This window comes from Meles meles, chromosome 9, assembly GCF_922984935.1.
Source record: "Meles meles chromosome 9, mMelMel3.1 paternal haplotype, whole genome shotgun sequence".
NCBI lineage: Eukaryota > Metazoa > Chordata > Mammalia > Carnivora > Mustelidae > Meles > Meles meles.
In genome coordinates, this window is record NC_060074.1 from 47,417,887 (window position 1) to 47,442,629 (window position 24,743).

At 50.8% G+C, this 24,743-nt stretch overlaps 2 protein-coding genes across 9 annotated transcripts in view; one reads left to right on the plus strand and one right to left on the minus strand.

The window, feature by feature from the left end:
* Window positions 1–1,537, minus strand: part of PASK (PAS domain containing serine/threonine kinase) — a 37,147-nt gene extending 35,610 nt beyond the window's left edge. For all 6 annotated transcript variants that reach the window (XM_046018842.1, XM_046018844.1, XM_046018841.1 and 3 more), the window contains exon 1: window positions 1,398–1,537. In XM_046018842.1, the coding sequence (XP_045874798.1) occupies window positions 1,398–1,445 (48 nt within the window). In that variant the 5' untranslated portion in view covers window positions 1,446–1,537. The remainder of the gene's footprint in view (window positions 1–1,397) is intronic.
* Window positions 1,531–24,743, plus strand: part of PPP1R7 (protein phosphatase 1 regulatory subunit 7) — a 29,559-nt gene continuing 6,346 nt past the window's right edge. The window contains exons 1-9 of one of the 3 annotated variants that reach the window (XM_046018846.1): window positions 1,531–1,663; window positions 4,720–4,860; window positions 8,797–8,852; window positions 9,463–9,528; window positions 10,089–10,219; window positions 10,460–10,622; window positions 12,302–12,418; window positions 13,194–13,298; window positions 16,731–16,817. In XM_046018846.1, the coding sequence (XP_045874802.1) occupies window positions 1,612–1,663; window positions 4,720–4,860; window positions 8,797–8,852; window positions 9,463–9,528; window positions 10,089–10,219; window positions 10,460–10,622; window positions 12,302–12,418; window positions 13,194–13,298; window positions 16,731–16,817 (918 nt within the window). In that variant the 5' untranslated portion in view covers window positions 1,531–1,611. The remainder of the gene's footprint in view (window positions 1,664–4,719; window positions 4,861–8,796; window positions 8,853–9,462; window positions 9,529–10,088; window positions 10,220–10,459; window positions 10,623–12,301; window positions 12,419–13,193; window positions 13,299–16,730; window positions 16,818–24,743) is intronic. The other 2 variants (XM_046018847.1, XM_046018849.1) reach the window with 2 other exon arrangements.

Below are 24,743 nucleotides of genomic sequence, written 5' to 3' on the forward strand. Positions count from 1 at the left end.
GAGAAACAGGCGGTCTGGAATCACAGCAGCGGCGGAAAGGCGGCACGGGGACACAGAAGGCAGAATTCGGCACAGGACGGGCAGTTACTGGGTGATGAGGTGCGGAAAGGAAGGGGCTGCAAGGCTTCCAGACCGCGCCCTGGGCTCCGCGCTCAGGCGCCGCCGTCTTCTGGGAAGAGAGCGGGGAAGAGAGGACGAAGGAGTAGGCCGGGCACGCAGGGAGCCGCCGGCTAGACGTCGGCCGCAGAGCGCGCCCACAGACCCGCCCGCGTCACAGCGAGCAGTGAGAGGACAGCGGGCAACGGGACGTCTACAAAGCGCACGCGGCCAGCTCGGGGGCGGACCGGGCGCCGGCGGGCGTAGGCCCCAGCGCGGCCCCGGAGGGCAGGTGCGGCTAGGTACCCCGCCGGTCCCCTGGCCAGGGCGCCTCAAACGGTCTCAAGGCGGTGGCGGGTCACCAGCAGCCGGAGCCGCACGGAGGGGGCGCGGGGGCGCAGGACTCGGCAGGGGTTCGTCCACCCGCCGCGCCAGGAGCCCCTGGAGCCGGGCCCGCTTTCCCCAGCGCAGGTACCTCACCTGGGACCTTCCGGAGTCTCCCGGCCAAGTTTGTTTCACCGCGCGAAGCGAGCGTCGCCTCCCCTCTCGCGCACCGGCCAATCGTAGAACAACTCGTGTCGATTGACAGGTCCTCCGAGCCAACCACTAGCACCTGAGGGCGGGACTCAGCACGCAGGAGCCGAGAAGCCCGCGCTCACGGTTGCTAGGGACGCACCGGACCCACCCCACCCCCACCCCCGCCTTACGGCGCCTCGGAGGGACCAAAAAAGAGACGGCGCCTCCGCCCGCGGGATTTGAGTGACTTCGTTTCCTCCAGTCTCCGAATCCACCAGGGCCCCCTCTCTGAGGCCTCGAAGCGGGGGGGTGGGGGGCGAAAGGAGGCTCCCTCACGGGTCAAGCACGCCCGCAGGGCCGAGGGATCGACGGAGGCTGCGGCCAGCTGGACTGAGTCGACGTCCTGGACCCTGATAGGTTGTCCCCGCACCTGCGGGAGGGGCTGGCCCCCGGTGCCCCGGCCCCAGCACGAGCGCGGGCGCCCAGCGCGGAGCGTTAACTGGAGACGTCCCTTCTCACGGGCCAAGTCCGCGCGGCGACGTCGGGACGAAGTTGGCCAGTGCACAGACGCAGCCGCTGAGTCTTGGAGGGGCCGGCATGCACTCGACTGGCCCGCACTTTTCAGCCCCGCGCAGAGACCCTCCACGAGCCCACGAGCCCCCAGCATCTCCCAGATTCTTCTCTCCGCTCTCCTGCAGCCACGGCTCTGTGCGTGCGGCCCCGACCGCCCCTGTCCTCTTCCCCGCTCCTCGTCTCCAGAAGCCTCCGGGGCGCTCTCACATTACCTGTCCCGGGGAGGTGAGGCAGGCTACTCCTGTGGCTGAAGACCACATGGCCTCTCCGCTGAACTACAATTCCCATGAAGTGCTGAGGCTGCGCAGGCGCGTCGGGGTTCAAACCCTGGGTGGGATTCCATTGGCTGAGCCCGCACCAAGTCGGGACCCCTGATTGGCTGAGGGGCCTGAGGCGACAGATTCCGGAAAGGGAAGAGCAGCCAACATGGCGGCGGAACGCGGCGCGGGCCAGCAACAGTCGCAGGAGATGATGGAGGGTGAGCGGCTCCGTGGGGCGGCGGCCCAAGGGCCCAGCGGGCGGGGGGGCAGTGGCCCACACCGGCCTCGCCTGAGAGAAACGGGCTGTCCCGCCTCTGACCGTGGCCTGATCCCCGCAGCGTGCCCTGACAGCTGCCAGCCGGCTCGGCGGGTCAGAGGCGGCCTGGGACCCGGGGACCCCCGGCGGAGGCTGCAGTGGTCAAGAAGGCTTGGGCGGCCCAGAGGCGCCAAACCCAAGGCTGGCTGGGAGTAGCGGCGCGGGCGGGCGGGTGGGCGGGTACTGACGACGCGGTGGTCCCGGTGCCCGAGCGCCCACCTACTGGTGGGAGCCTCGCACCGAACCTAGGAGCCTGGTCCGCCGCGAGTATGTCCCCCGGGGCAGCTATGAGGGAAACTGAGGCGCGGGGCCCCGTGGGACCTGCCCGATTCGGCTCATGGGTGAACGTGGTGGAGGTGGAGAAGAATCCTCTCGTAAGAGAATGGGTTGTGGGGAAGGGATGGAAAGGAGCCGAGAGATTGAACTATTAAACAACGGAAGCCTGCTTTCAAAGCTGTCATAGTTCTGAAAAGACTAAATTCAACTCTTTAGTTTGTTGAAAACAATTTGCATATTATATGTGCATATAGTTATACATACACGCACCAGTTCGAGAGTCAGTCTTGTCTTCTTACATGCTTTGGTCTCCACGGGTTTGGGGGAGGGAGGAAGTTCAGCCACTGTCTTATGTGTAAAGTGTTCGGGAAGAAGGATGGAAGGTGGAGTGTGGAGAAGAGCTGACATGTTTGGAGTGATGGCTGCCTAACCAAATCCAGCTCTGACCTGAACCTTAAAGGATAACTACAAATCACCAGGTTGTGGAAAGATCAAATATCATTTCAGGCCAGAAAAAGACTAAAGCAAAGGGCTGTGAAAGAAGGTGTTCTGTTCGAAAGGAAATTTGACCAAGAGTGACTGTGCTATTGGAGGAGGGTAGCAAGAGAAGGTCGTGGAGTACCTTGGTGAAGGGTCTTGGGTCTTGTTGAACAAAAAAGCACCTCTTCCTATCCCCTCTCCTCGACACAGTCCTCCCAATCTACTCCTTCCTCTTCATCTGTTTCCATGTCTTGGTAAATGACAAATACAAAACCCAGGTGATTCTCTCTCCTACTCCCACCCATCCAAATTAATCAACAAGTTCTGATGCCTCTATATCCGTAATCTCTCCAGATCTTCAATACCTCTTCCATTCCCACTGTCTGTACTTTGAACCAACCCATTGTTTCCAGTATCCCAAAGTTGCCTTATAGTTGGATCTACTATCTCATGCTCCAGACCCTCTGCTGCCTTCAACATAGTGTTCCACATTTCACTTTGGCTGCCCTTCATTAGCTAAGTCTCTGCCACCCTAGTCACAGTCATACCACACCCAGTAGAATTTACTCTCTCTTAGGCTTGACCACAGAGTGCCCTGTGCCTGGTAATAGCTAATTACCAAATGTTTACTCCATGTCATGCACATGTTAACTGCTTTTGTGCTTTTTGTGCTTTAGTCCTGACAACACCTGTGGTCTATGGGTCCTATCCTAGCCCCCTCATACAGATGAGGAGAGTGGGGCTTGGAAAAGAAAATAGCCTGCCAGCACTGTGTTTGTATGGGCAGGGCGAAATTTCAGCAGGAGTCACTGGCAGTCCAAAAACTTCTGGAGTCGGGGCATCTAGGTGGCTTAGTCAGTTAAGCATCTACCTTCAGCTCAGGTCATGATTCTAGAGTTCTGAGATCTGGGCTTCTTGCTCAGTAGGGAGCCTGCCTCTCCCCCTCCCTCTGCCTGCCTGCCACTGCTCTACCTGTTTGTGCTCACTTGCGCTCTTGCGCTCTCTCTCTGTCAAATAAATAAATAAAATCTTTAAAAAAATAAAAATTAAAAAAAAAACTTTTGTTGGAGTCAAAGATTAGATTTGGATTTTACAATCACATCAGATTCTCTGGCAATGCAGAATAGATTAGACAGAGCCAGAAAAGTCCCAGAGAGACCAGTTAGAATGCCAGGCAGGAGCCCAGGCAGTTGCCAGTGTGGGGAAGAAGGAATGGATTCAGAGGTTTGGGAGGGTGATTTCATAAGAACTTGGTTTTATGCAGCCCAATTCCCTGGGTGCTACTTTTCTAGGCCCTGGAGGAGATACAAAGAAGACATAAAACTTCCTTTCCTCAAAGAGTATACCCCTTTGTGGACAAACTGTAGCCAGGAAAGAAAATACTTTCAGTATTGTTGATAACTCCCAGTAATTTATTACTGTTTCAGCTCTTTATGATAGACTTCCAAGGGAGATCATGTAAAAAGCTGGAAAAAGGAAAATTATTTGACAGTCTTAACCAAAGGATTTTACCAATCTGCCATATTTAGTCTTGCCTTATTTATTAATTCAAAAAATACTTATTTCCCAGCCTTTCAAAGCTGTTGGCTGGTATCACTGTGTGCAGATGTTTGGCATCAGTGACCTTTATGTGGGTCATTTGGCACTATTGGCCATCTTCTCCTTTTTCATTACAGCCTTCCCTCTGCCCACAGTCTGATTTGAGTTAGTCTTGATTTCTTTCAGAACGTGGGCCTGTGAACTGGGCTGGTTTTCTTGGCCAAATGGATAGTGGAGCATGGATGAAGGTATGTGGTGGAAGGGTCACGATGGTCCCCGCTATGTGGACGTCCAGGCCAAAAGTGAACCACACAGGAGGTGCTTCACTGTGTCACCTGTTAGTCCGCTTGGTCACAAATGATCCAGGGCTTTTACAACATCTGGGAATTCTTCACAATTTCCTTGAGGGCAGGAATAGTCTGTTACTCATCTTAGTCCCCATGTGTCCTCCCTGCTCTGCCCTCCCCCACACAAGTTGTCCCCACCACTATACGCTGCAGATGGTGCCCAAGACAGGAAAGACACTCGTGTTTGTTGAGCTGACTTCAACAAATGTTTCTCAATGAAGTCTTTTTGACTTACAGCTTGATGTCCGTCTGTTAAATGTTCTTCAGGGAGTCACATAAAGTGGCTGTGAGTTCTTACTGATGTGTGTGGGCTTAGTTGACAGGCGAGTCGAATCTGAAGAGTCTGGCGATGAGGAAGGGAAGAAGCAGAGCAGCGGTATAGTGGCGGACCTCAGTGAGCACAGCCTAAAGGATGGAGAGGAGCAGGGGGAAGAGGACCCAGAAGGTACCAGGCTGAGTTAAGAGCCTTAAACTCTCTAAGGGGGGAGGGTGCGGCCATGTTGCATGTGATCTGCCCAACTCCACCACACCGCGTTGTGTGGTGTGGAGGCGAGGGCCTGGGAGGACTGCTACACAGGAGGGGCATTCATTTGGCTGGTTCTCGATCTGATGTGGCAGTAGAGGCCCGCGGGGGACTGATGGCCATGCTTTCGGAGCGTTGCGCCCCCTGAGGCACTCCCTTCATGGGCTGACTCATTTATGCCACTTGCAAGCAGGATGCCCTTTTTTTTTTTTAGTTCCACTGAAGCAAATGCTACTACTAATAACATTATTAGTACTGGCGTGTCATCTGAGACAGAATCAGAAAACTGTTTTATTAACCGTATATTCAGAATGCAAGATTTGAAAAAAAAAAATATTTTTGCTGATGATGCTTTTGTTTCCTATCCTAGTCATGTAAACTGATTTCAGACTAGCACCTTTAGTATTTTAGAGAAGTCAATTTCTTTTTTCTTTTTTCATTTTTTTTTTAAGATTTTATTTATTTATTTGACAGAGAGGTAGAGAGCACAAGTAAGCAGAGCATCAGGCAGAGGGAGAGGGAGAAGCAGGCTGTCTGCTGAGCAGGGAGCCCAATGCGGGACTCAATCCCAGGACCTGGGGATTATGACCTGAGCCAAAGGCAGCTGCTTAACCTACTGAGTCACCCAGGCGCCCTAGAGAAGTCATTTCTAAGTCATGCTTCACCATATGAGAGGCCTGGGCCATATGACTCCTAAATTGCTAAGATGTTGGGAAAATTGTTTCATGCAGAAAATATCTCAGTAGCCTCCTGTTTTAGTGATTAAAAACAGCAACAGTATTAATTTAGAGATGAGAGAAAAGTAAGTTCTCAGTCGATAGTGGTGGTTTTTTGCCCTCCCCAACCGTGATTTGTTGGTTTGGTTAGAAAAATTGATTTACGTTGAAAAGAATGAGAGAGGGCATATGAACAGACAGAAAGATGTGCAGGATACATTAGTAGGAAACAACAGCACGTTTCCAAACAGTACGCATGTCAAAGTCTTACTGTTAAAATGGTTAATAATATCTAAGTTTTAACATGCTTAAAGAGAAAACACATCAAACTGCAGTTGAAGGTCTCTGAACAGCAGGTTTAAGAGAGTGCTGTACCTTCTGCATTGTCTAGATTTATATGCAATGTATGGACTTGTAGTAATAATCATGCTCTACCCTTATGGTGATAAAACCCACAAGTTCTAAAAAAAAAAAACTAATTTTTAAAATAACATGGTGCTCTGTGCCAGTGAAGATGATTGGTAACTATGGCAACCTAATTTTAAGGCAAAGGGAGATTACCACAAAAGTGTCATCCACATTTACTTTGGAGCTCCAGAGTCGATGTTCTGGAAGCGGCGTGGGTGGAATAAGTACCCGGGAGTGACGGATGGAAGCTTTCGTTACGTCTAACTGAGTCACGGAACGACCAAGCGGGTGGGAGCATCACCTGCTCTCCCATCCAAACATCCGGCGCTCATGGAGGACTAGAGAGTTGGTGGGGCCCTGTCCTGGGGATTTTTCTCTCCCTGGGTGGTGAGTGCAGGCTCCTGGGGGCTCACCCTGGAGCTCACAGTGACAAAGTAGAGCAGCTGGACTTGAACCCAGCTTATCCGAACCCAGCGTTCTTTGTTCCAGATGACTAGCTAATTAAAAGCACTCTGGAAGGGCGCCTGGGTGGCTCAGTGGGTTAAAGCCTCTGCCTTCGGCTCAGGTCATGATCCCAGGTTCCTGGGATCGAGCCCCGCATCAGGCTCTCTGCTCAGCAGGGATCCTGCTTCCTCCTCTCTCTCTGCCTGCCTCTCTGCCTACTTGTGATCTTTGTCTGTCAAATAAATAAATAAAATCTTTAAAAAAAAAAAAAAGCACTCTGGAAAATGTTAAAAATGGGGGTAGGGGGTGAGCACTTGGGTGTTTCAGTCGGTAAGCTGCTGCCTTTGGCTCAGGTTATGATCCCAGGGTCCTGGGATCAAGTCCCACATCAGGCTCCCTGCTCATTAGGGAGCCTGCTTCTTTCTCTCCCACTCCTCCCTGCTCTTGCATGTGCTCGCTCTCAAATAAATAAATGAAATATTTTTAAAAAAGCAACCTCTGGAAATTTGTAGTCTTATAAGTCCTTAAGAGAAATCGGGACTTGGTGCTCCCACCTGTATTTACTTAAGTCCTAAGTTCAAATAAAATTCAAATGTGTCAACTGTTACCTTGCACTTATTTTCCTTATTTTAAAAAAAGAAAAAGATGAATACATGATAGATTTGGGGAAACATTCTAGGCTGGTAACTGTTGCAGAGGTTAAGCTGTCCTGAGGGGCCTGCCCTGAGTGCTGGGCATGCTACAGACACAGCCACATTAAGCTCTGTGACCACCTGTCCTATGGAGCTCAGGCCTGGTCTCTACCCACCAGCCATGCTCAGTTGTCTGCAGTGCTGCCTTGCACTCTCATGGTCCTGGTGTGGACGCTGGGTGGCTTGGGCACCTGCATTCATTGTGCTGCCTCTCTCCTTACAGCTTCCACAGTTCATGGATCTTGGATTTGTGCCATCTGGGGGCGAGGAGTAATTTGGGTATATCTCTTGGTTTTGCCCAACTCCTTTTATTTCATTCCTATGTTGGTTGATACCTTGTAAAGTTATAGCAAATAATTCCAGTAAATAATAAACTGTAGCAAACGATATATTTTTTTTGATTGGGCATTGTTGGTTGTTATGGAGAAGGCATCGTGAGAAGACTGAATTCAGCCAGTACTGTGTGGTTAAGCTGGTCAAGTGCTCCTCTCAGCTGCCTCCAGTCAAGGGCCCAGGCTGGCCAGCAGAGTGAATCCCTGGTCCTTGGGAGGTGCCAGGAGCATGAGGTCTGAGGGCTGCAGGCCCATTCCACGGCAGAAGCAGATACAGCTTTGCGATGGAGGGCAGGCAGCAGTAGGAACCAGGCAAAAACAGCAGTGAGGACAGCCGCTTTCCAGGAGAGTGGGAGCCACATGCTCCCACCATGAGCGTGTCAAGCCAGGCAGCCCAGTTTCCTCAGCCAGAAGGGACATTAGAGAAGTGTCATCCAGTCACAATATATGACCTCATTCAGATGCTAAGACAAGCAGACTGAGGGGAGAAATTGTCAGATGTGGATGAAATCCAAGGATCGCTGTTACTGTTTTCAAGCACTGAGCTGTTTTTAGACAGGCACGCATCCATCAGTTCAGGAGAAACGAAGACCAGGAAGCGGCTAATGGCAGGCCATTGGGCTGGGGCCTGAGCACATTGCACAGCTCTCCCCCAGCACTGGAGCAGGAGGGTCTCTGCTGGGAGCAGCTCGTGCCTCCGGCGGAGAAGTGTGTTTAAATCGGTCAGGGCTTTCCAGTCCCTCTGTCGAGCTGTCCTTTGTTTTGGTGTCCTCTTTGCAGAGATAAGTGTTTATAGATTCAAGGCCACTTTCCAAAGCAATAAAAGGCACATTCTAGAACGTCTGACATGCCCAGCATGAGCAGTGTTCACGTGGTCTAATTTATTGCCACAGACGAGAGAGGAGAGGGCCGGCTGCTGCCAGCTGGGCAGCTCTGGGTCACTCCCCTACCGCCCACTGGGCTCACCTGAGGCTCTGTCGGCCTCTTCCCTCCTTCCTGCAAACAGTTTCAGGCTACATGTCCTTCCCAGGCAAGTTTAGTGGCACACATAGAAGTTGGGAGACCTTTGCTGGTAGCCGAGTTCAGGAACATACGAATACTTGAAAGGCGACTGTGACTGGAGCAGTGCGTTAACCCTGCCGCACCATCCAGAGCCTCCGTGTGCCGCCACGCGGCTTCTGCTGGGCGTGATTTCGCTCTGAGCCAAGCAGCCCAAGTCCCAGGGCCATGGACACTAGGGCTCTGAATGGGCTTTGTTTTTCCTTCTCATTTTTTCAGAAGGACAAGAGCTGCCTGTGGATATGGAAACCATCAGCCTGGACAGAGATGCAGAGGTAATGCCCCCTGCTGGCCACAACCTTGGGGGCCATGGTGATGGACCACTCTGACTCTCAGGGTGTTTTTTATGGAGGTTCCAGATTAGTAAGTGATTTCCTAGGCAAAGTCGTCTGTGCCCCGCTTGGTTGGGTCAGATTCCTTGTGTCCTGGTTGTTTCTAATACCAGTGATTGAAACTCCAGATCTGGAACCAGATGATTGGGTGGCCGATGAACCGTCCTTGTCATCTGAATGATACAAGTAGGTCTGGTGATTACATTGTCCATGGCAGGGCCTCGACCTCCCCAACATTGGAAGCACACTGAACGCTGACAGCTCCGAGCAAGCGGGAGACCACAGGAAGCCTCACCTGGGCCCCACCCCCACCCCAAGCCCATAGCTCTCAGCGACTGCCTGGGCCCATGTTTGCACTCAGGGGGCTGGGGGGAAGACAGACTTTACTCGCTGCTCATTTTTATGTCAGACTGCCAGCGAGCATCTTGCAGCCGACCTCTGTTTCACTGTTGCTTGTCTACAGGCTTGACAGTGTCTCACCCTGCCCTGCACTCACCTCCAGGAAGCAAGCCTTTAGGTGCTGCTCAGCAGCTCAATTTCTTCTTCATTTCAGGACGTTGATCTGAATCACTACCGCATTGGGAAGATTGAGGGGTTCGACGTGCTGAAGAAAGTAAAGGTGAGGGCAACTCTGTCCTTCCTCTGGAGGGGATGCTGACACCCCGGAGACCATCCCACCCAAGGGGTGTGGGCACATGCCTAACGGGATTGGTTCTGCAGAAGCTGCTGGCCCGTGTCCTGAACTGCCATCAGCACTTTGTATCCTAAACATGGCGGGGTCTGCAGCGCTATTCAGGAGGTCGATGGCCGCTCCCCGAGCCCAGACAGTGAGCCAGTGCAGAGCCTGCCTGCAGTTAAGCACACCCGGACTATAGTCCTTACCTCGTTCAGTTCAGTTTGTTCAAAATTGAACCCACTGCCAGTTTGCTCTGCTGGGAAACAGCACGCATACCCAACCCTAACCAGTGCCTCCCTCACCAAGGAGGTCTGCTCAGTGCGAGGCCTGCCTCCAACCCCTCTTTGGGTGTCTGTCCATCGTCTCCATTATTGGCACGTTTCTAGAAGACAACGGGAGCATGAAAAAGTACATCCCCTGCCCTGGAAGGCTGGTGTTGTGACACAAATGGCATCTCGTGGCCTCCCTGTTGCCTGTGTCAACTGTCCTTTTTCATCCCTCAGACTCTCTGCCTCCGTCAAAATTTAATTAAATACATTGAAAATCTGGAGGAGTTACAGAGTCTGCGAGAGCTGGATCTTTATGACAACCAAATCAAGAAGATTGAGAATCTGGAGGCGCTGACACAGTTGGAGTGAGTCATGAGTCCGGGGGATGACTGCGGGGCTTGCTCCGTCTCCCCAGAATCACCCCTGGTCCCCAGCTCCCAGCCCTGGGGGCCACCTCTGCCACAGGGTCCTGCCGAGAGCCTGGCAGGCAGCTGGGTTGGTGTGTGGCCCACCTGGTGGGGGGGCTGCTTCCAGCTTACTTGCATTCTGAGCCTCATGCCACCTGGGCTTTTAAAAGAGCCCTGAAATGTTTTGCTTATTCTCAGGATTCTAGATATTTCTTTCAATCTGCTGAGAAACATTGAAGGAGTCGACAAGCTGACACGACTGAAGAAGCTCTTCCTGGTTAACAATAAAATCAGTAAGATCGAGAACATAAGCAGCTTACACCAACTGCAGATGCTGGAGCTGGGCTCCAACCGCATCCGGGTAGGTGCGGGTGTGTGGCCAGGGGCCTGGCCTTGGGGACTGGCGGTGGTGGGTGCTGGGGTGTGTGCTTGGCTGCTGCTCCATATGGTGGGGTTTGATTTCCCAGGAAGAGAATGTTAACTGCAGGTCAGTGTTAATAAGAACGTGGTCTAGCCCTTTCTCTGCACGGAAATTTCATTTGTTCTTCATCCAGATCATAGCCTAAACCTTAGCAAAGCATCCCAGTTACATTCCACCCGAGTGAAGCACTTTGGTTTTCATATGCTGAGGTTGTGTTCTTTGGTGGCCTCTCTGAGATGACAGTGTCCCAGACACGGCAGAGTGGTGGCTTACAGTGACCTGACCTGCACACAGGGGCTATAGGAAGCATGTTGCGACTCAGTAACTTGGTTGGCCCATTCTCCCTGGGCAGCTGCATACAACTTGGACACACCCCACGGCACCCTTACATCCTGTCACGTTCTGTCTGACCTCTGGAAGTACTGGGCAGAGGAGACAGAAGATGCTTCAGTAAAGAGGTTGGTGTCCATAGGAGCAGGCCTTTACCCATCTGATGATAGCTACTGGGCAGAACCCGTGGTGGAAACGCAGAAAGAGTCACAGAAGGACTGACGTTGGCGGGGGGTGGGGAAGTGGTGGCAGCTGTTTGCCAGCAAAGAGGAGGAAGGGTCACCAGGACAGTGATGAGGATCTCTGCTAGCCAGAAGACCACCTATACCAGTGAAGACAGTTGTCCAAGCATTTCTTCCCCCACCTCTGTGTTGCAAACAGCCCTCCGTCTAACTCTTGGACATTCACAGCACACTGTACTCAGCCCATCTTGGCCCTTGAGAGCTGGGCAGGATGCAAACCCAGGAGGGCCTCCTGGGACAGTTGTGAGCAGTCATGTGGCCCATATAGCAAAGTAGCCTGTTTAAAACTAAAGAGTGAAGAGTGGTCCAGATGTCAGCATTTTATCAAATATCTCTGTGCAGCGTTTCTAGGGGAATGGTGGCTCATTGCACATCAGCGTAGGCAGTTCAGGAAGCCCCGCCCCTGAATCCTTATCCTCCAGTCCTGCTGTGATGTGCAGGGTGGAATGCACCTGCCTTCTGCCCTGCTGGTGGATTAGCATGTGCCCAAAAGCAGGCAGTGAATTCGGGAGGGAAGTAGGTCCAGTCAGTCAGCATGTCCTGGGCCACCTGCTCTCTGCAAGGCACTGAGATTGATGGTTGAGTAGAGGAGCACAGGATTCTGGTAGGGAGGGAGGGTTGTTAATCCTAAGATGGAGGACAGTGAGTCATGAAATGGGGGTGCCTGCTCCCAGGAATCCTGGGTGGCATCCTGAGGTCAGGGCCGCTTCTGTGGAGACCGAGGTTCCCAGAATGCATTTTAATGAACCCTCCATGGACTAACAATACCGTGTGAGTCCAAGCTTCAGCGGTTGATGGGGGGCTGGTCACCTGTGGATGCCCCCTGACCTCGGGCTCATGAGGCTTGGGGTAAGCCTGGGAGATGAGACCTTGGACGAGCCATCTTTTAAGTGAGATTTCAGTGGATAATTTCCAGAGTCGACAGATAACTTGCCCCCATCCAGGGCTGCAGTCCAGATGGCTGTGTCTCCTTGCCCGGGCCCCTCGCCCACCCTGCTCCGGCTAGTTGGCCACACAATATTCACTGTGACCCTGTCTTTTTCACAGGCAATTGAAAATATTGACACGTTAACCAGTCTGGAGAGTTTGTTTTTGGGGAAAAACAAGATCACTAAGCTTCAGAACCTGGATGCACTTACCAACTTGACGGTGCTCAGTATGCAGGTACTGACACGCCTTCACGCCCCTGTGGCCGAGCCCCGGCTGGGACAGAACTGCCCGGCACCCCGCACACTCGTCTTCCGCTGTGTCCAGAATCAGCGCTCCCTTCACCATCAGGGAGCCACTGAAGTGTTAGGTTTCAGAGACTCCACATCCATACACATAAAAGGTCCTTCCCTGGGTGGCTTCTAGCTACAGGGTCGTCTCAAGAAGGCTGAGCTTGTGCTAATAAGGCTTCCTGAAGCATCTGGCTCCATGGTGGAAGCTTCCATGCCCACACAGAGAGCAGAGCCCTGTGTCTGCAAGCCCCTGAGTACACCAGGCCCTCGAGGTGAGGTGCCACAGCGTGTGCTGGGTGTGGCGGGTCTCCCCAAAACCAGTTGTGCCTTTTGCAAAGTAGACGTTCTGCAGACTCTTTTCTTAAAAAGGACCATATACTTTGCATTACAATGTATATTAAAAGAAGTGCGAAGTAATTTATTTTAAAATATTCAGTGGATTTGACATTTTTGAATGACTGAATTATGGGGGTAGACCTTTCCAGGCATATCTAAAGAAGTGAGTGCTTCACCTAAGGCCTCCAACTCTCACATAGCATTTTAGCCAGTGCGGCAGACTTAAAACCTGGAGTGCGCTCACTACGTTCGCTCCCTTTTGGCACACTTGGAATGCAGTGCCCTAGCATTAGTCCTTTCCAAGAGGAGTGGTCTCCCGTGCTAAGAGCCAATTTGTTCCCTCCCCTCTGCTGTTCTGAGGCTGTTGGCCCTCCGTCTTGCAGAGCAACCGGCTGACCAAGATGGAGGGTCTGCAGAGTCTGGTGAATCTTCGAGAGCTGTACCTGAGCCACAACGGCATTGAGGTCATCGAGGGCCTGGAGAACAATGTAAGACATGGGCTTGTGTGTCCGGGGCGGTGCGGGTGAGTCCTGTTCTGAAGAAGACTTGTTACCTCTAGGGGTTTATGGTCAAGACCATCCCCACTCACACTGGGACACGCATGAAGTTCATGTAGTCTCCGCTCTCCCCCAGGTGAGTGGGGAGCCAGTGCTGCACACTGCGGCCCCCAGCAGTACCTCGGCCTCTTCCCAGGGGCCCCAGCCTGTGGAGGGCTGGCAGGTGTCGGCATCTGTCCCTCCCTCCCCATCCTGGCCACTGCACTTCCTGACCCATGGCTTCCCAGACCACAGGGGCCAAGAGACCTTAGCTTTGAACGGACTTCCTGCACGTCCCTCCTCCTCCCTGCTTTTCAGCCACCCTCACAGGGATGAGGAGGGCCTCTCCACCTCCCAGGGATAGCCCTGCTCTTGCCCCACACAAGACAGCCTTAGATGTGCTGAGTGGGGAGGGCGAGCAGCACTGGGCACTGCCTTTCTCAGCTGCCTGTAGGCAAGCCTGCTTTTCCTCCCTGTGGTAGTCAAGACAAATAAAATACTTTTTCTCATTCAATTTTACTGGGTTTTTTTTTTTTTTTTTCTGTTTTGTTTATTGCCAGCAAAGGTAACCATATGGTTACTTTTGTTATTCTAAACCTAGCATTTCAGTCTTAGTAAAGGCTTCTTTGGCTTCTGTGCCTCAGCCCCTGGGTCTAGTCACCATTAGCCATGTTTTAGAGGGAAAACCACATTCCGAATTTCATTTTAGCACTACCTAGAATTTTCGAGGAGTTACAGTTGGCCCGTGATAAGTGTGGTTGCCTTCCTTCACTTGGCAGTCAGACTGAGAGCTTATAGCCCAGCGAATCCACTGGGCGCACACTGGGGCCGTGCAGGATGGACGGTGGAGGCCCAGGTGGGAGAGGCTGGGCTCTATGGAGGCTGGGGACAGGGTGCTGTCTGCGGTGTGGGCAACGGAGCGCAGGTCCCCAGGAAATGGGAAAGAAGCAAAAGTGGAGAATTTTACCGGTAGACGTGCTACACTGTGGTCTGGGTTCAACGCCAGATCATTGTTAGGCCTCTGAACAAAACAGAAAAAAAAAAAAGGAAAAAGCAGTTGTGACTTTAAAGATAATTAGTTATTAGAACATTTATCATTGGTCCAATGTGACAGTCTCCCCAGGGGTTCATTCAATTGGAAGTCAAATGTTCATTTTAAGTTTTTTCTCTTAATTGATATGGAATTTATTTTTGTTCTGGGAAGTAAGGAAGTAAATGAATGTTTTTCCCAAATGGCAAATCCCCATCCCAGTACCACCTGTGATGCCACCTCAGCATTCAGGGCACCCCACCCCACGCAGCCCCCTCCCTGCACACACGGCTGTCTGTTGTGTGTCACTGCACAATGGACACCCTTGTCTGCTGAACTTGCTCACCCCTCCCGCCGCCCAGTCCCTACCCCCCTCCCTTTTTTGGCAGGGGGAAGCAGTTCTCTACTGGTTTGCTTTCGGATGAGCTTTCAAAACACTGTCCAGGTCCCCAGAAAAACACAGGACAGTGTCGAGCACATAACCAAGACCCTCTGCTCAGGGTCCCAGGCCCAGTCCTGCCAGCCACAGCGTCCCCGGGACCGAGCCTTGGCGCAGAGTCTGCACTGCAACCAAAGCCTGCCTGCGTCTCTGCACGTGTACCCGGTGACACCAGCCACCGCAGGATGGGCTCAGAGGGCTCGAGGTCACTGCAGGGGCATCCCCATCCTGGCACTGCCTGCCACCCACCCTCTTCTGCCGAGACCCCCTAAATCCCTGTTTGCTACAGACCCCATCCCCCAGGCAGGAGCCTCCTGCCACGCTGCACTCAAACCACAGCCCAAGTACACAAGCTACACAGAGGAACTCCTCATCCACGTGCCCATGCCCAGCTGGCATGCGACACGGCATGGACCCTGTGGCTGCCTGGAGGGTGACTGGTCAGCACTCTTGCTAGGTGACATGGTGGGGGCAGAGGGCGGGCCCTCAAGGAGTCAGACACTGGGGCCAGAGCCCTTCCAAGTCAGCATGGCTGCTGGCTACAGGCTGACGAGTGTGTTCACGGATTTGTTTTTATTTTATTGAGACAATTGGTAACTTTCCCTTAAAACTTGGGAAGGTTTGGAATCAGAATCCCAGGAACACAGCAGAAAATATAAGAAGGGATTCACAGTCAGAAATACGTACACAAGAAGGTTGTCAACCAACTTCTAAATGTTTCCCTTTTGATTTTAAGAAAAATTTGCTGGTTAGTTTGATTAAACCTGGTTTAGCAAGCAATGCAAGCTTTAACAGTCTTCATTTTTACTATAGTGTTATTCAACTCTGTTAAATCTTGAAGCTGAGCTTCAAAAAAAATACACCTGAGGCTTAGGTGATGTGAAAAACAGCATCTGCCGAGCACTCCTAGGAGAAGGGATCGTGGGGCGCAGGCTGGAAACAGGAGACACAGTGTCTGGCCTGCAGAGAGAGGGTGCTCAGTCACTCCAGACACTGCTCCAGCAGGGCCGAGCACTCCTTCCGCTCTCTCCTATCAGCTGTAAATCCCAGGCCGGCACCCGACCCACTCTCTCTCCACTTCCTCTTTGCCCTTTCCTCCTGGTGGCCTCTTCCCAGAAGAAGGGCGTCCTCTGAGAGAACGGGCTGGGGCCACTAGTGCCCTCTCTCCCACCTTGGCTCGTATCTGGACAGTTTCCTCCCCAGCTCCTCATCTCTAAGTGAAGACAAAAATACTATTCTGAGGATTACTTTTTTAAAAAGATTTTACTTATTTATTTGACAGAGATCACAAGTAGGCAGAGAGGCAGACAGAGAGAGAGGAAGGGAAGCAGGCTCCCTGCTGGGCAGAGAGCCCGATGTGGGGTTCGATCCCAGGACCCTGGGATCATGACCTGAGCTGAAGGCAGAGGCTTTAACCCGCTGAGCTACCCAGGTGCCCCTGAGGATTATTTTTGTGGTATTGTACATGTCCTCAAGATAGACTGAGTAGATGTGGCTACAAGTGTTGCCTCTTCTTCAGAGCCCACCCAGATGCCCCCATGCAACAGAGCCCCCTTGCCCCCCACCCTGAGCCCCAGGCCTGCCCTGCTTCCAGGGAGGTGTCACTGTGCTCTTCCGGGACCATGCGTCTCGCCAGGATGGGGACCCTAGCACGCAGGGGTCTGGGAGTCTAGGGCTGGGAGCATCAGGTACCAGGAATGATTGATGAGTGCTCTGCACAGTGGCTGTGAGGGTTCCATGTGGGAGCAAATTGGGTGGCCTGCATCCCCATCCTGTTGGGCCCCTCCTGTGCCATGAGGGTGGAGAAGGTGGCTCGCCCTGCAGCTCTAAGCTGGGCCCCCGATGCCATGTGCGCGGTCACACAACCATTGTTGAACTGAGATAATTCAGGAAAAATCTTATCTCCTTATTTTAGAACAAACTTACGATGTTGGACATTGCATCAAATAGAATCAAAAAAATTGAAAACGTCAGCCATCTAACAGAGCTGCAGGAGTTCTGGGTAAGTGGATACATGCTGGGGTTGATGTGGCTTCTGCTGAAATGGTACCTCGGAGTGGTGTGCTGTGAGCGAGGGCAGGAGTGTCAGCCCCAGACCCCCCAGGAGGGTGAGGCAGGTGGGCACTCACCAGGTTTGGTGTGGGCTTTGTCTGTGGGTCGCCGTCACATGGGAGCAGAGTTTCCAGCCCCACATTACTCCAGATGGAGAAACCCTGGAATTGCCAAACCCAGCCCAGGAGCTCGTGCATTCAATGCAGACATGCCTCACAGAAGGAGAAGGTGGTGGACTTGTGCAGCCCGTCCTCCTGGACTTTGCCGACTCTTCTCTGATAGCTTTGGGGAGTCAAATTGCAGAGGGAGTAAGAAGCAGTAGGGAGAGAAACAGGATGTAGGAAGTTTTAACTTCTGGACTCCTCTGCACGCATTGCCAAATGATCCCTGAGCCGAGGCCCTCTGCGTGAGAGCCCATGGGCATGTATGCTGCCTGTGCCCAGGCTGGTGGCCCCGCTGGGATTCCTGCTCATATCTGACCCTGTGATGCTGTGAGCCGAATGTTGTCCTGGATGTACTCAGTCTGACCAGGATTCATGCTGAGTCTCGGGCACGATCCTTCCTCGTCCAGCCATGCTGCTGACCCTGCTCACAGCCTGTGTGGTTTTCTTTCCTCATCTTAAAAGATCATCTGGGTGTGCTTTGAACATAAGTACCCTGCTGTGAGAATGTCCCCAGCCCCTTGTTAATAACACTGGGTCTTAGGTAGTGTCAGGTTGTGATGCCAGAGCAAATCTGGGTACACGAGACCAAGAATTAGAGGTAGGAAAGAAAAGGGTCACAGGCTGGGGACACCAGCCAGCCGCCATGAGCCCAGTGGGTCTAGTGTGCAGCCTACCCCTACAGGAAGGCACAGCTGGGGATAGGCTGCTTGGATCAGAGCAAAGGGATTTGGCTCTAGAAAGGCCAGGGAACCATACAGAGAAACCCAAGGTCAAATGAGGAGCCCTGTGGCAGAGGGCCTGGGTGACAGGTACTCCAGATGATCATGAAGCCGTGTTTCTGAAACATGTAGTCCCTTCTCCGTGACCTGCCAAAGGACAAGAGCGTGTGACCTGGAGCACTGAGACCACAGGTAGGGGCCAGCGGGGCACCCCACCATCAGGTAGGCAGGCAAGCTGGCAGTTGCTCAAAGTTGGATAGTCCCTGCCCCTGTGACACCCAGGGCATCTGCTGCTTAGACCCCAGATGGAGACAATTAAGTGAGGCCGAGCTTACAGCACTTGACCGTGTCTGAATGCTCTCTCTTCTGGTCTTCTGATCCCAGTAGCCCTGTGAAGCAGGCGGGATTGTGCCTTCCGGAGGGGAGCCCACAGACCGGGAGCTCCCTAGCCCTGCCATGCTCATACCACATGTGGGGGTGCTTAGTTGGTAACCAGTCTCTGAAAGAGATGTGGGAAGGCAGTCCTCATAAATTTTTAATCACCCAAATTCTGTGTTTCTTGATGTTCTATTTGTTCCGCCAATTATGAACAGAAGAATGTTGAAATATCCCAGTCATGACTCTGGATTTGCTTTCTCCTGTCAGCGCCGTCAGCTTTTGCTTCTTGTATTTTGAAGGTTTTTATTAGTTGCACAGACATGTAGGATTATAGTGTCTTTTTGAAACATTATCTTTTTATCATATGGAATATCCCTTTTCCTCACTGCCCTCTGTTCTTGTCCTGAGGTCTACTCTGTGTTAATCTGGCCATTCTGTCTTTCTCCTGATTACTGTTTCCATGGGTATCTTTCTCCATCCATTTACTCAACCTGTGTCTTCATAATAAGTAAAATGTATTTCTTATAGAGCACACAGGGGTTTGTTTTTTTACCCAGTCTGACCCATCTCTGCCTTTCTTTCTTTTTTTTTTTTTAACTTTTTTTTTTAAAGATTTTATTTATTTTTTGTCAGAGAAAGCAAGGCAGAGTGGCAGGCCATGGTAGAGGGAAAAGCGGGCTCCCTGCTGAGCAAGGAGCCCAATGCGGACTCGATCCCAGGACCCTGGGATCATTACCTGAGCTGAAGGCAGCGGCTTAACCGACTGAGCCACCCAGGCATCCCCCATCTCTGCCTTTCAAGCGAGGTGTTTATCCTACTTAAATTTAATATAATTGCATTTACTTGCATCCTGTGCCATGGCTGGGTTTAAGTCGGCCATCTTGCTGTTTGTGTTTTATTTGTTCCTTTTTCTCTCTTTTCCTACCTTCTTTTCGGATTGGGAAAAATGCTGTTATTTTGGGGATACTCCATTTTATTTCCACTATCGGCATATTTGCTTTTATCTGTGTGTTTGTTTTTAGTGACTATTTTAGGAATCACAAAGTGTATTTTTAATTTATCACAGTCTGCCTTTAAGTAATATTACACCACATCACAAATAACAGAAGGAGAAATACGCTTCCTTTCCTCTCCAACAGCTAACATTGTCTTATGTTTTACTTTTAATAGGCTTTAAACCCCATGATAGGTCGCTGTATCAGTTATCTTTTAAGGAAATTTAATTTTTTTTTTGTTTTTTAAAGAGAGAGAGCGCCCAGGTGGGTGGGGAAGGGCAGAGGGAGAGAGAAAATCCCAGGCAGACTTTACACTGAGTGCAGAGCCCAACATGGGGCTCGATCTCATGACCCTGAGATCATGACGTGAGCCAAAATCAAGAGTCATATGTTTAACGGACTGAGCCACCCAGCTGCCTCAAAGGAAATTTAATAACAAGAAAACTGACTTGTTTTACCATTTATGGCATTTTTTAGTCTTTTGTATAGTTTGCACTGTGGCATTTACCTTCCACCTGAAGAATTTTGACATTTTTTATTGGGCAGCATGCTGTAAACCAATTCTTTCCGCTTTGACTGATCTGGAAAAGTCTCTGCTTTGCTTTAATTCTTGGAGGGTAGAGTTACAGGTGTACAGTCCTGGTGTGGCAGCTTGGTGGGAGGCTGTCTTTTTTTTTTTTTTTTTTTTTTTTTTTTTTTTTTTTTTTTTTTTAAAGATTTTATTTGTTTATTTGACAGAGAGAGATCACAAGTAGGCAGAGAGGCAGGCAGAGAGAGAGAGAGAGGGAAGCAGGCTCCCTGCCGAGCAGAGAGCCCGATGCGGGACTCGATCCCAGGAACCTGAGATCATGACCTGAGCCGAAGGCAGCAGCTTAACCCACTGAGCCACCCAGGCGCCCCGAGGCTGTCTTACAATGCCGAGAACTTACCCTATTGGGCCCCAGTTCTCGCTGATGGGAAGTGATTCATTGTTCTTGTCCTTGTTCCCTCATGTGCGATGCGTCTTTCTCCCTCTGGCTGCTATTTTATGTTCTTTTTATCACTTTTCTTTCTTGCCACTTGCCTGTCATGTGCTGTTGAGCTTTTTGGATCTATGGGTATATAGTTTTCAAAGTCAAATGCAGAAAAGTTTTGAAAACAATTTCCTCAAACAGTTTTTCTCCCTCACCTTCCCCCACCTTCTTCCTAAAACCCCCAGTGACATGTATGTTGTCGAGCGCTTGGCAGCTGGGCCTCTGGCTTTTATGTTGTGTGCTCTCATTTGTATGACTTCTGCTCCTGTGTCTGTGACGTCATGATCTTCTCTTCCATGACGTTCATGTGCTGTAACCTCATGTACTCAACTTTTTATCTCAGATGTTATGTTTTTCAACTCTGAAGAAAATTTGGTTGTCTTTTTTTAGCTTCTGTTTCTCCTCTTATGTGTGTTTCCCTTAAAGCCTTCCTTTTTCAAATGGCTAATAATTTTTGTATTGGGTGCTGGCCATTAGGATGGTAAGTTACTGGGGCACCTGGCTGGCTCAGTCAGTAGAGCATGCCACTCTTACCCTGGGGTTGCGAGTTCAAGCCCCACATTGAACGTAGAGATTATGCAAAAATAAAATTCTTTTAAAAAAAAAAGAGAGACGTTCAGTTATTGACTCTCTGGATTTTTGTTGTTTTCCTTTAAAGCATATTGGACTTTTTATCTAGCAGATAGTTGAGTCACCCCTTGGTCCTTTCAAGACTTGTTTTCAGCTTTATTAGTGTGAGTCTAAGAAGCCTATCCTCTAAGGCTTCTCTGCTTTGTTTCTAGCCTGTGACCCTTGGGTATCTAGCGAATGCCTGCGGTTGTGAGGTCTCTGCCTGTGGTTGGTGGGAGCACAAACACATCCTTTCCCTGCGTGAGCTTCCCTTGCCCAGCTCGTGGCTTTTGGCCGCTGTTCTGGGGCCGATCCACACTCCCATTTTCAGTCCGAGATTCCAGGGGACACCAGGTGCTCTTCTGGAGCTTTTTCCCTGCAGAGCTCACTCCTCTCCAGGAATTCTAGCTACCTCTGCCTCCCCAAACTGCATTCCCTGCCTCTGCTCAGAAGGCCACCAGGCTGTGCTTGGGCCCCCCTGTGGTCTGCAGAGGACTCCAGACAGAAGGCCAGGGAGGAGAGAGCTCACCTCCCTTGTTTTCCTGCTCTCAGGAGTCGCTGTCCTGTCTTGCCTGTTGTCCAACGTATGCAAATGTGGTTTCTTGTTTTTTGTCCTTTTGGCTTATGACAAAAAGGCAAATCCAGCTCTTTTTATTCTATCACTTGAAGTTCTATTTCTTTCTTTAATTTCATTTCCCTATCTCACTCACCCACTGCAGTGTGTGAGCTCCGTGATGCAGAGGAACGTGTTGCTCACTCTCACTTCAGCGGCCCTTAGAGCAGTGCCTGGCACACAGCTGGCTGGGTGAGAGGAAGGAACTTAGGAGGGGAAGTTGATTAGTTGGGCACAGACCATCTGTAAGTAACATTGGAAAACATGCTTGTGCAAATATGTGTGCTAAAGGCTAATATCCATGTATTGAACACAGCTCATACAGAGGTGCCACTAGAAGAGGAGGGTAAAGGGGCACCTGGGTGGTTCAGTCAGTTAAGCATCCAACTCGCGACTTCAGCTCAGGTCATGATCTCACGAGCCATAAGATGAAGCCCCACATTGGACTCCACGCTCAGCACGGAGCCTGCTTGGGATTCTCTCCCTGCCTCTCCCTTTCCCTCTCCTTCCCCCTGTTGTGGTTGCTTGCTTACTCCCGCTCTCTCTAAAATATATATAAATAAAATCCTTCTTTAAAAAAATGGGGTAAAGCATAAACAAGTCACAGAGTAAGAAGTAACAGCTGCTTGTAAATACATAAAACATTTTCTATTTCATCAATTTTTAAAATACACGAAGACCGTGAGCTGCGGTATTTGGGCTGTCAGATGGGTGGCGGTCTGTGCTGCGGCCAGTGCCCCGGGGATGCTGGCAGGACTCTCGGCACTGCACGGGTTCTGTGGGGGCTTCAGAGCCCCGAGACCCCAGCCAAATGAGGAGAAAGTCGAAGATTTATGTACAAAAACACATAAATGTCAGCATTCCTTGTTCCACATTGGCAGTAGCTTTGTATTTTCTAATGAGAAAGTCTATGTGTTCATTATAAAAAAGAAAAAGATTAGATTACAAGAAAGAAAGACAAATCTGTCTTTTCCTTGCTTTTAGTGTTTAGTGTCCAGTTTAGAAGAGATTATAAACCCAGACCTTATAAAAGCAGTTGCCCAGATTTTCTTCTGAAACTTTAGGTTTGTATTATTCAGTTTTTCCACCGCAGGGAATAATAAATAAATTATGGTATATTCCTGTGATGAAATATGCTGCTATGAAGCAAGGCCTTCAAATGACGTTTGTGAAAGAGATTTAACTACAGAAAAATGCTCATGATATAGTGTTGATGAAAAAGGAATGCAGAGTATTTGGGGGGAGATCCACGTGTTATTGTACTCTGCCTGTGGACACGTGCACAGAGAAAGGACCAGAAGTGTGGATGCAGATACAAGAAGCCCTTGTCTCTGGATTGTAAACGTGTAGCTGGTTTTCCTGTTTCTCTTTATACTCTTTGGTTCCTCCAAGTCTTCCATAACAAGCATGTATTTCTTTCATAACTGAAAAACAAATGTGTAGAAAAGTGTATTCTAAAAGAATGAGAGGGACAACTTAGGCCAGCCCCTTCCCGCTGCAGTTGATGGCCCCCAGAACAGGCGGAAGAAAGAGCAGATCGACAGTGCTCTTCCTCGTGTGGAAAGTCTCAACTAGGTGTGATTTTTACTTTTTTTTTTAATACTGTATTTCCTACATCTCACCAATGAGCATTCTTCTGCCGGGAGGAAAAGGAGAAACAGGTATATTTCAGGGGTGGCTGCTGAAGTGTGCTTCATGCCAGCAGGACTGCGGAGGCCAGCAGAGGCCCGGGACCCTCCACGCTGCCTCTCTGGCCACTGTGGCCACATGAGCAGACCTGGTCCTAGGTGGCTGCAGCAGGTTGGAAAGAAGGGAATGAGTCAAGGGAAATGCCAGTGGTGAATCAGCAGAAACTGGTGACCTCTGGGGGGGGAGAGGCAAAGGTCATGGGCAGGGAGGCGTGTGAAGCCAAGCGCGAAACAGCAGTGGAGTTGGGAGCTGCCTTGATAGCCTTGCCCTCACCAGATCATCACGGCTCCCAGAGGTCAGCGTGGACAGGCCTCAGACACATGGCGTGCTGCTCTAAATCAGTGGTAGTGTGGGCACATAGATGGAGTGTGAAGGCAAACCCCAGAAACGTTAACCTGCGTGAATGGTCGCCTGTGGGGCTGGAGGGGCCAGTGGAGGGTGAGCAACCCACTGTGACTTCTCTGAGGACATCTGTTTGCACGTTTCGGTTTTTTAGAATGCTTTGCACATTTTTCTAAATGTTTTAAATTTACAATTCCAAATGGCTTAAAACAAATGACTAACAATATTTCAAATTAGTATGACAGCCACACAAAGGAAAGAATTATTTAAGTGATGTTGGAACCAGAGCTCTGACTATGGTGTGTGTGAAATAACTCCAAGAAGAGCTTGAACACCACTCACTAGTACCAACGTTGGTATTGTCGTTTTCAGACTATTTTAAATATGTTCCAGGATAAATAAATGTACTAACATGAGTCAAATCCTTCCTAACACTTCATATACAAGAAAATAAATACAGATACAAGCAAGTATAACCTGTCATGTTGAATTTGGATTTGGAGGCAGTTTTAGGCATGGGGTTGGGCCCTCCGCCTGTCAGCTCGGCATAAACAGCTATAGACACGGCCAGACGTAGGTGGTCACTGTCTGCAGGCTGTGGGCTCAGGACGAGCACCACGGTCACACCCTGGGCCTCAGCTGAGGGCACATTCCACGGACAATTGGGCACAGATGCAGCGGCTGTTTCCCTGGACAAGGGAGGCAGCCATCGGAGCTGGGGTTCCCAGGGGCCCATGAGAAACACACAGGCAGGTGCACAGCTGAGAGACTGCTGCACAGGAACAAAGCCCCAGTGATTGGCCCGGGGCTTTCTTAGCCGATGGCTCAGCTGCATGTGTGTGCCTGCAGCGGATAGCTGCGCAGACTAGAGGCAGGTGGAGGTTCCAGATGCCACACAGCACATGGAAGCAACCGTGTTCCAACCCACCAGAGCGGAGGGACAATGCTGAACACTCCAGAAGCTCCGTCGACACTCCACACAGCCCTGCATCAGGAGTGGGTCAGGCACTCTGCTGGGGCCTGTGACCAAGCCTCCACGGGACCAAGAGGCTCTGCCAGAACACTGATTTTTAAGATTGTATTTATTTTATTTGAAAGTTAGAGAAAGAGAGCATGAGAGGGGAGAGGTTAAAGGGAGAAGCAGACTCCCTGCTGAGCGAAGAGCCTGATGTGGGACTTGATCCCAGGACTCCAGGATCATGACCTGAGCTGAAGGCAGTTGCTTAACCAGCCAAGCCACCTGTGCACCCCTGGAACACTGCTTTCTAAAGAAGGCCAACAAAACTCAGACTCTATGGCACCTCCACAGTATTCAGTGTGCAAAGAAGCAGGAGAGCATCACTCATAACAGGGA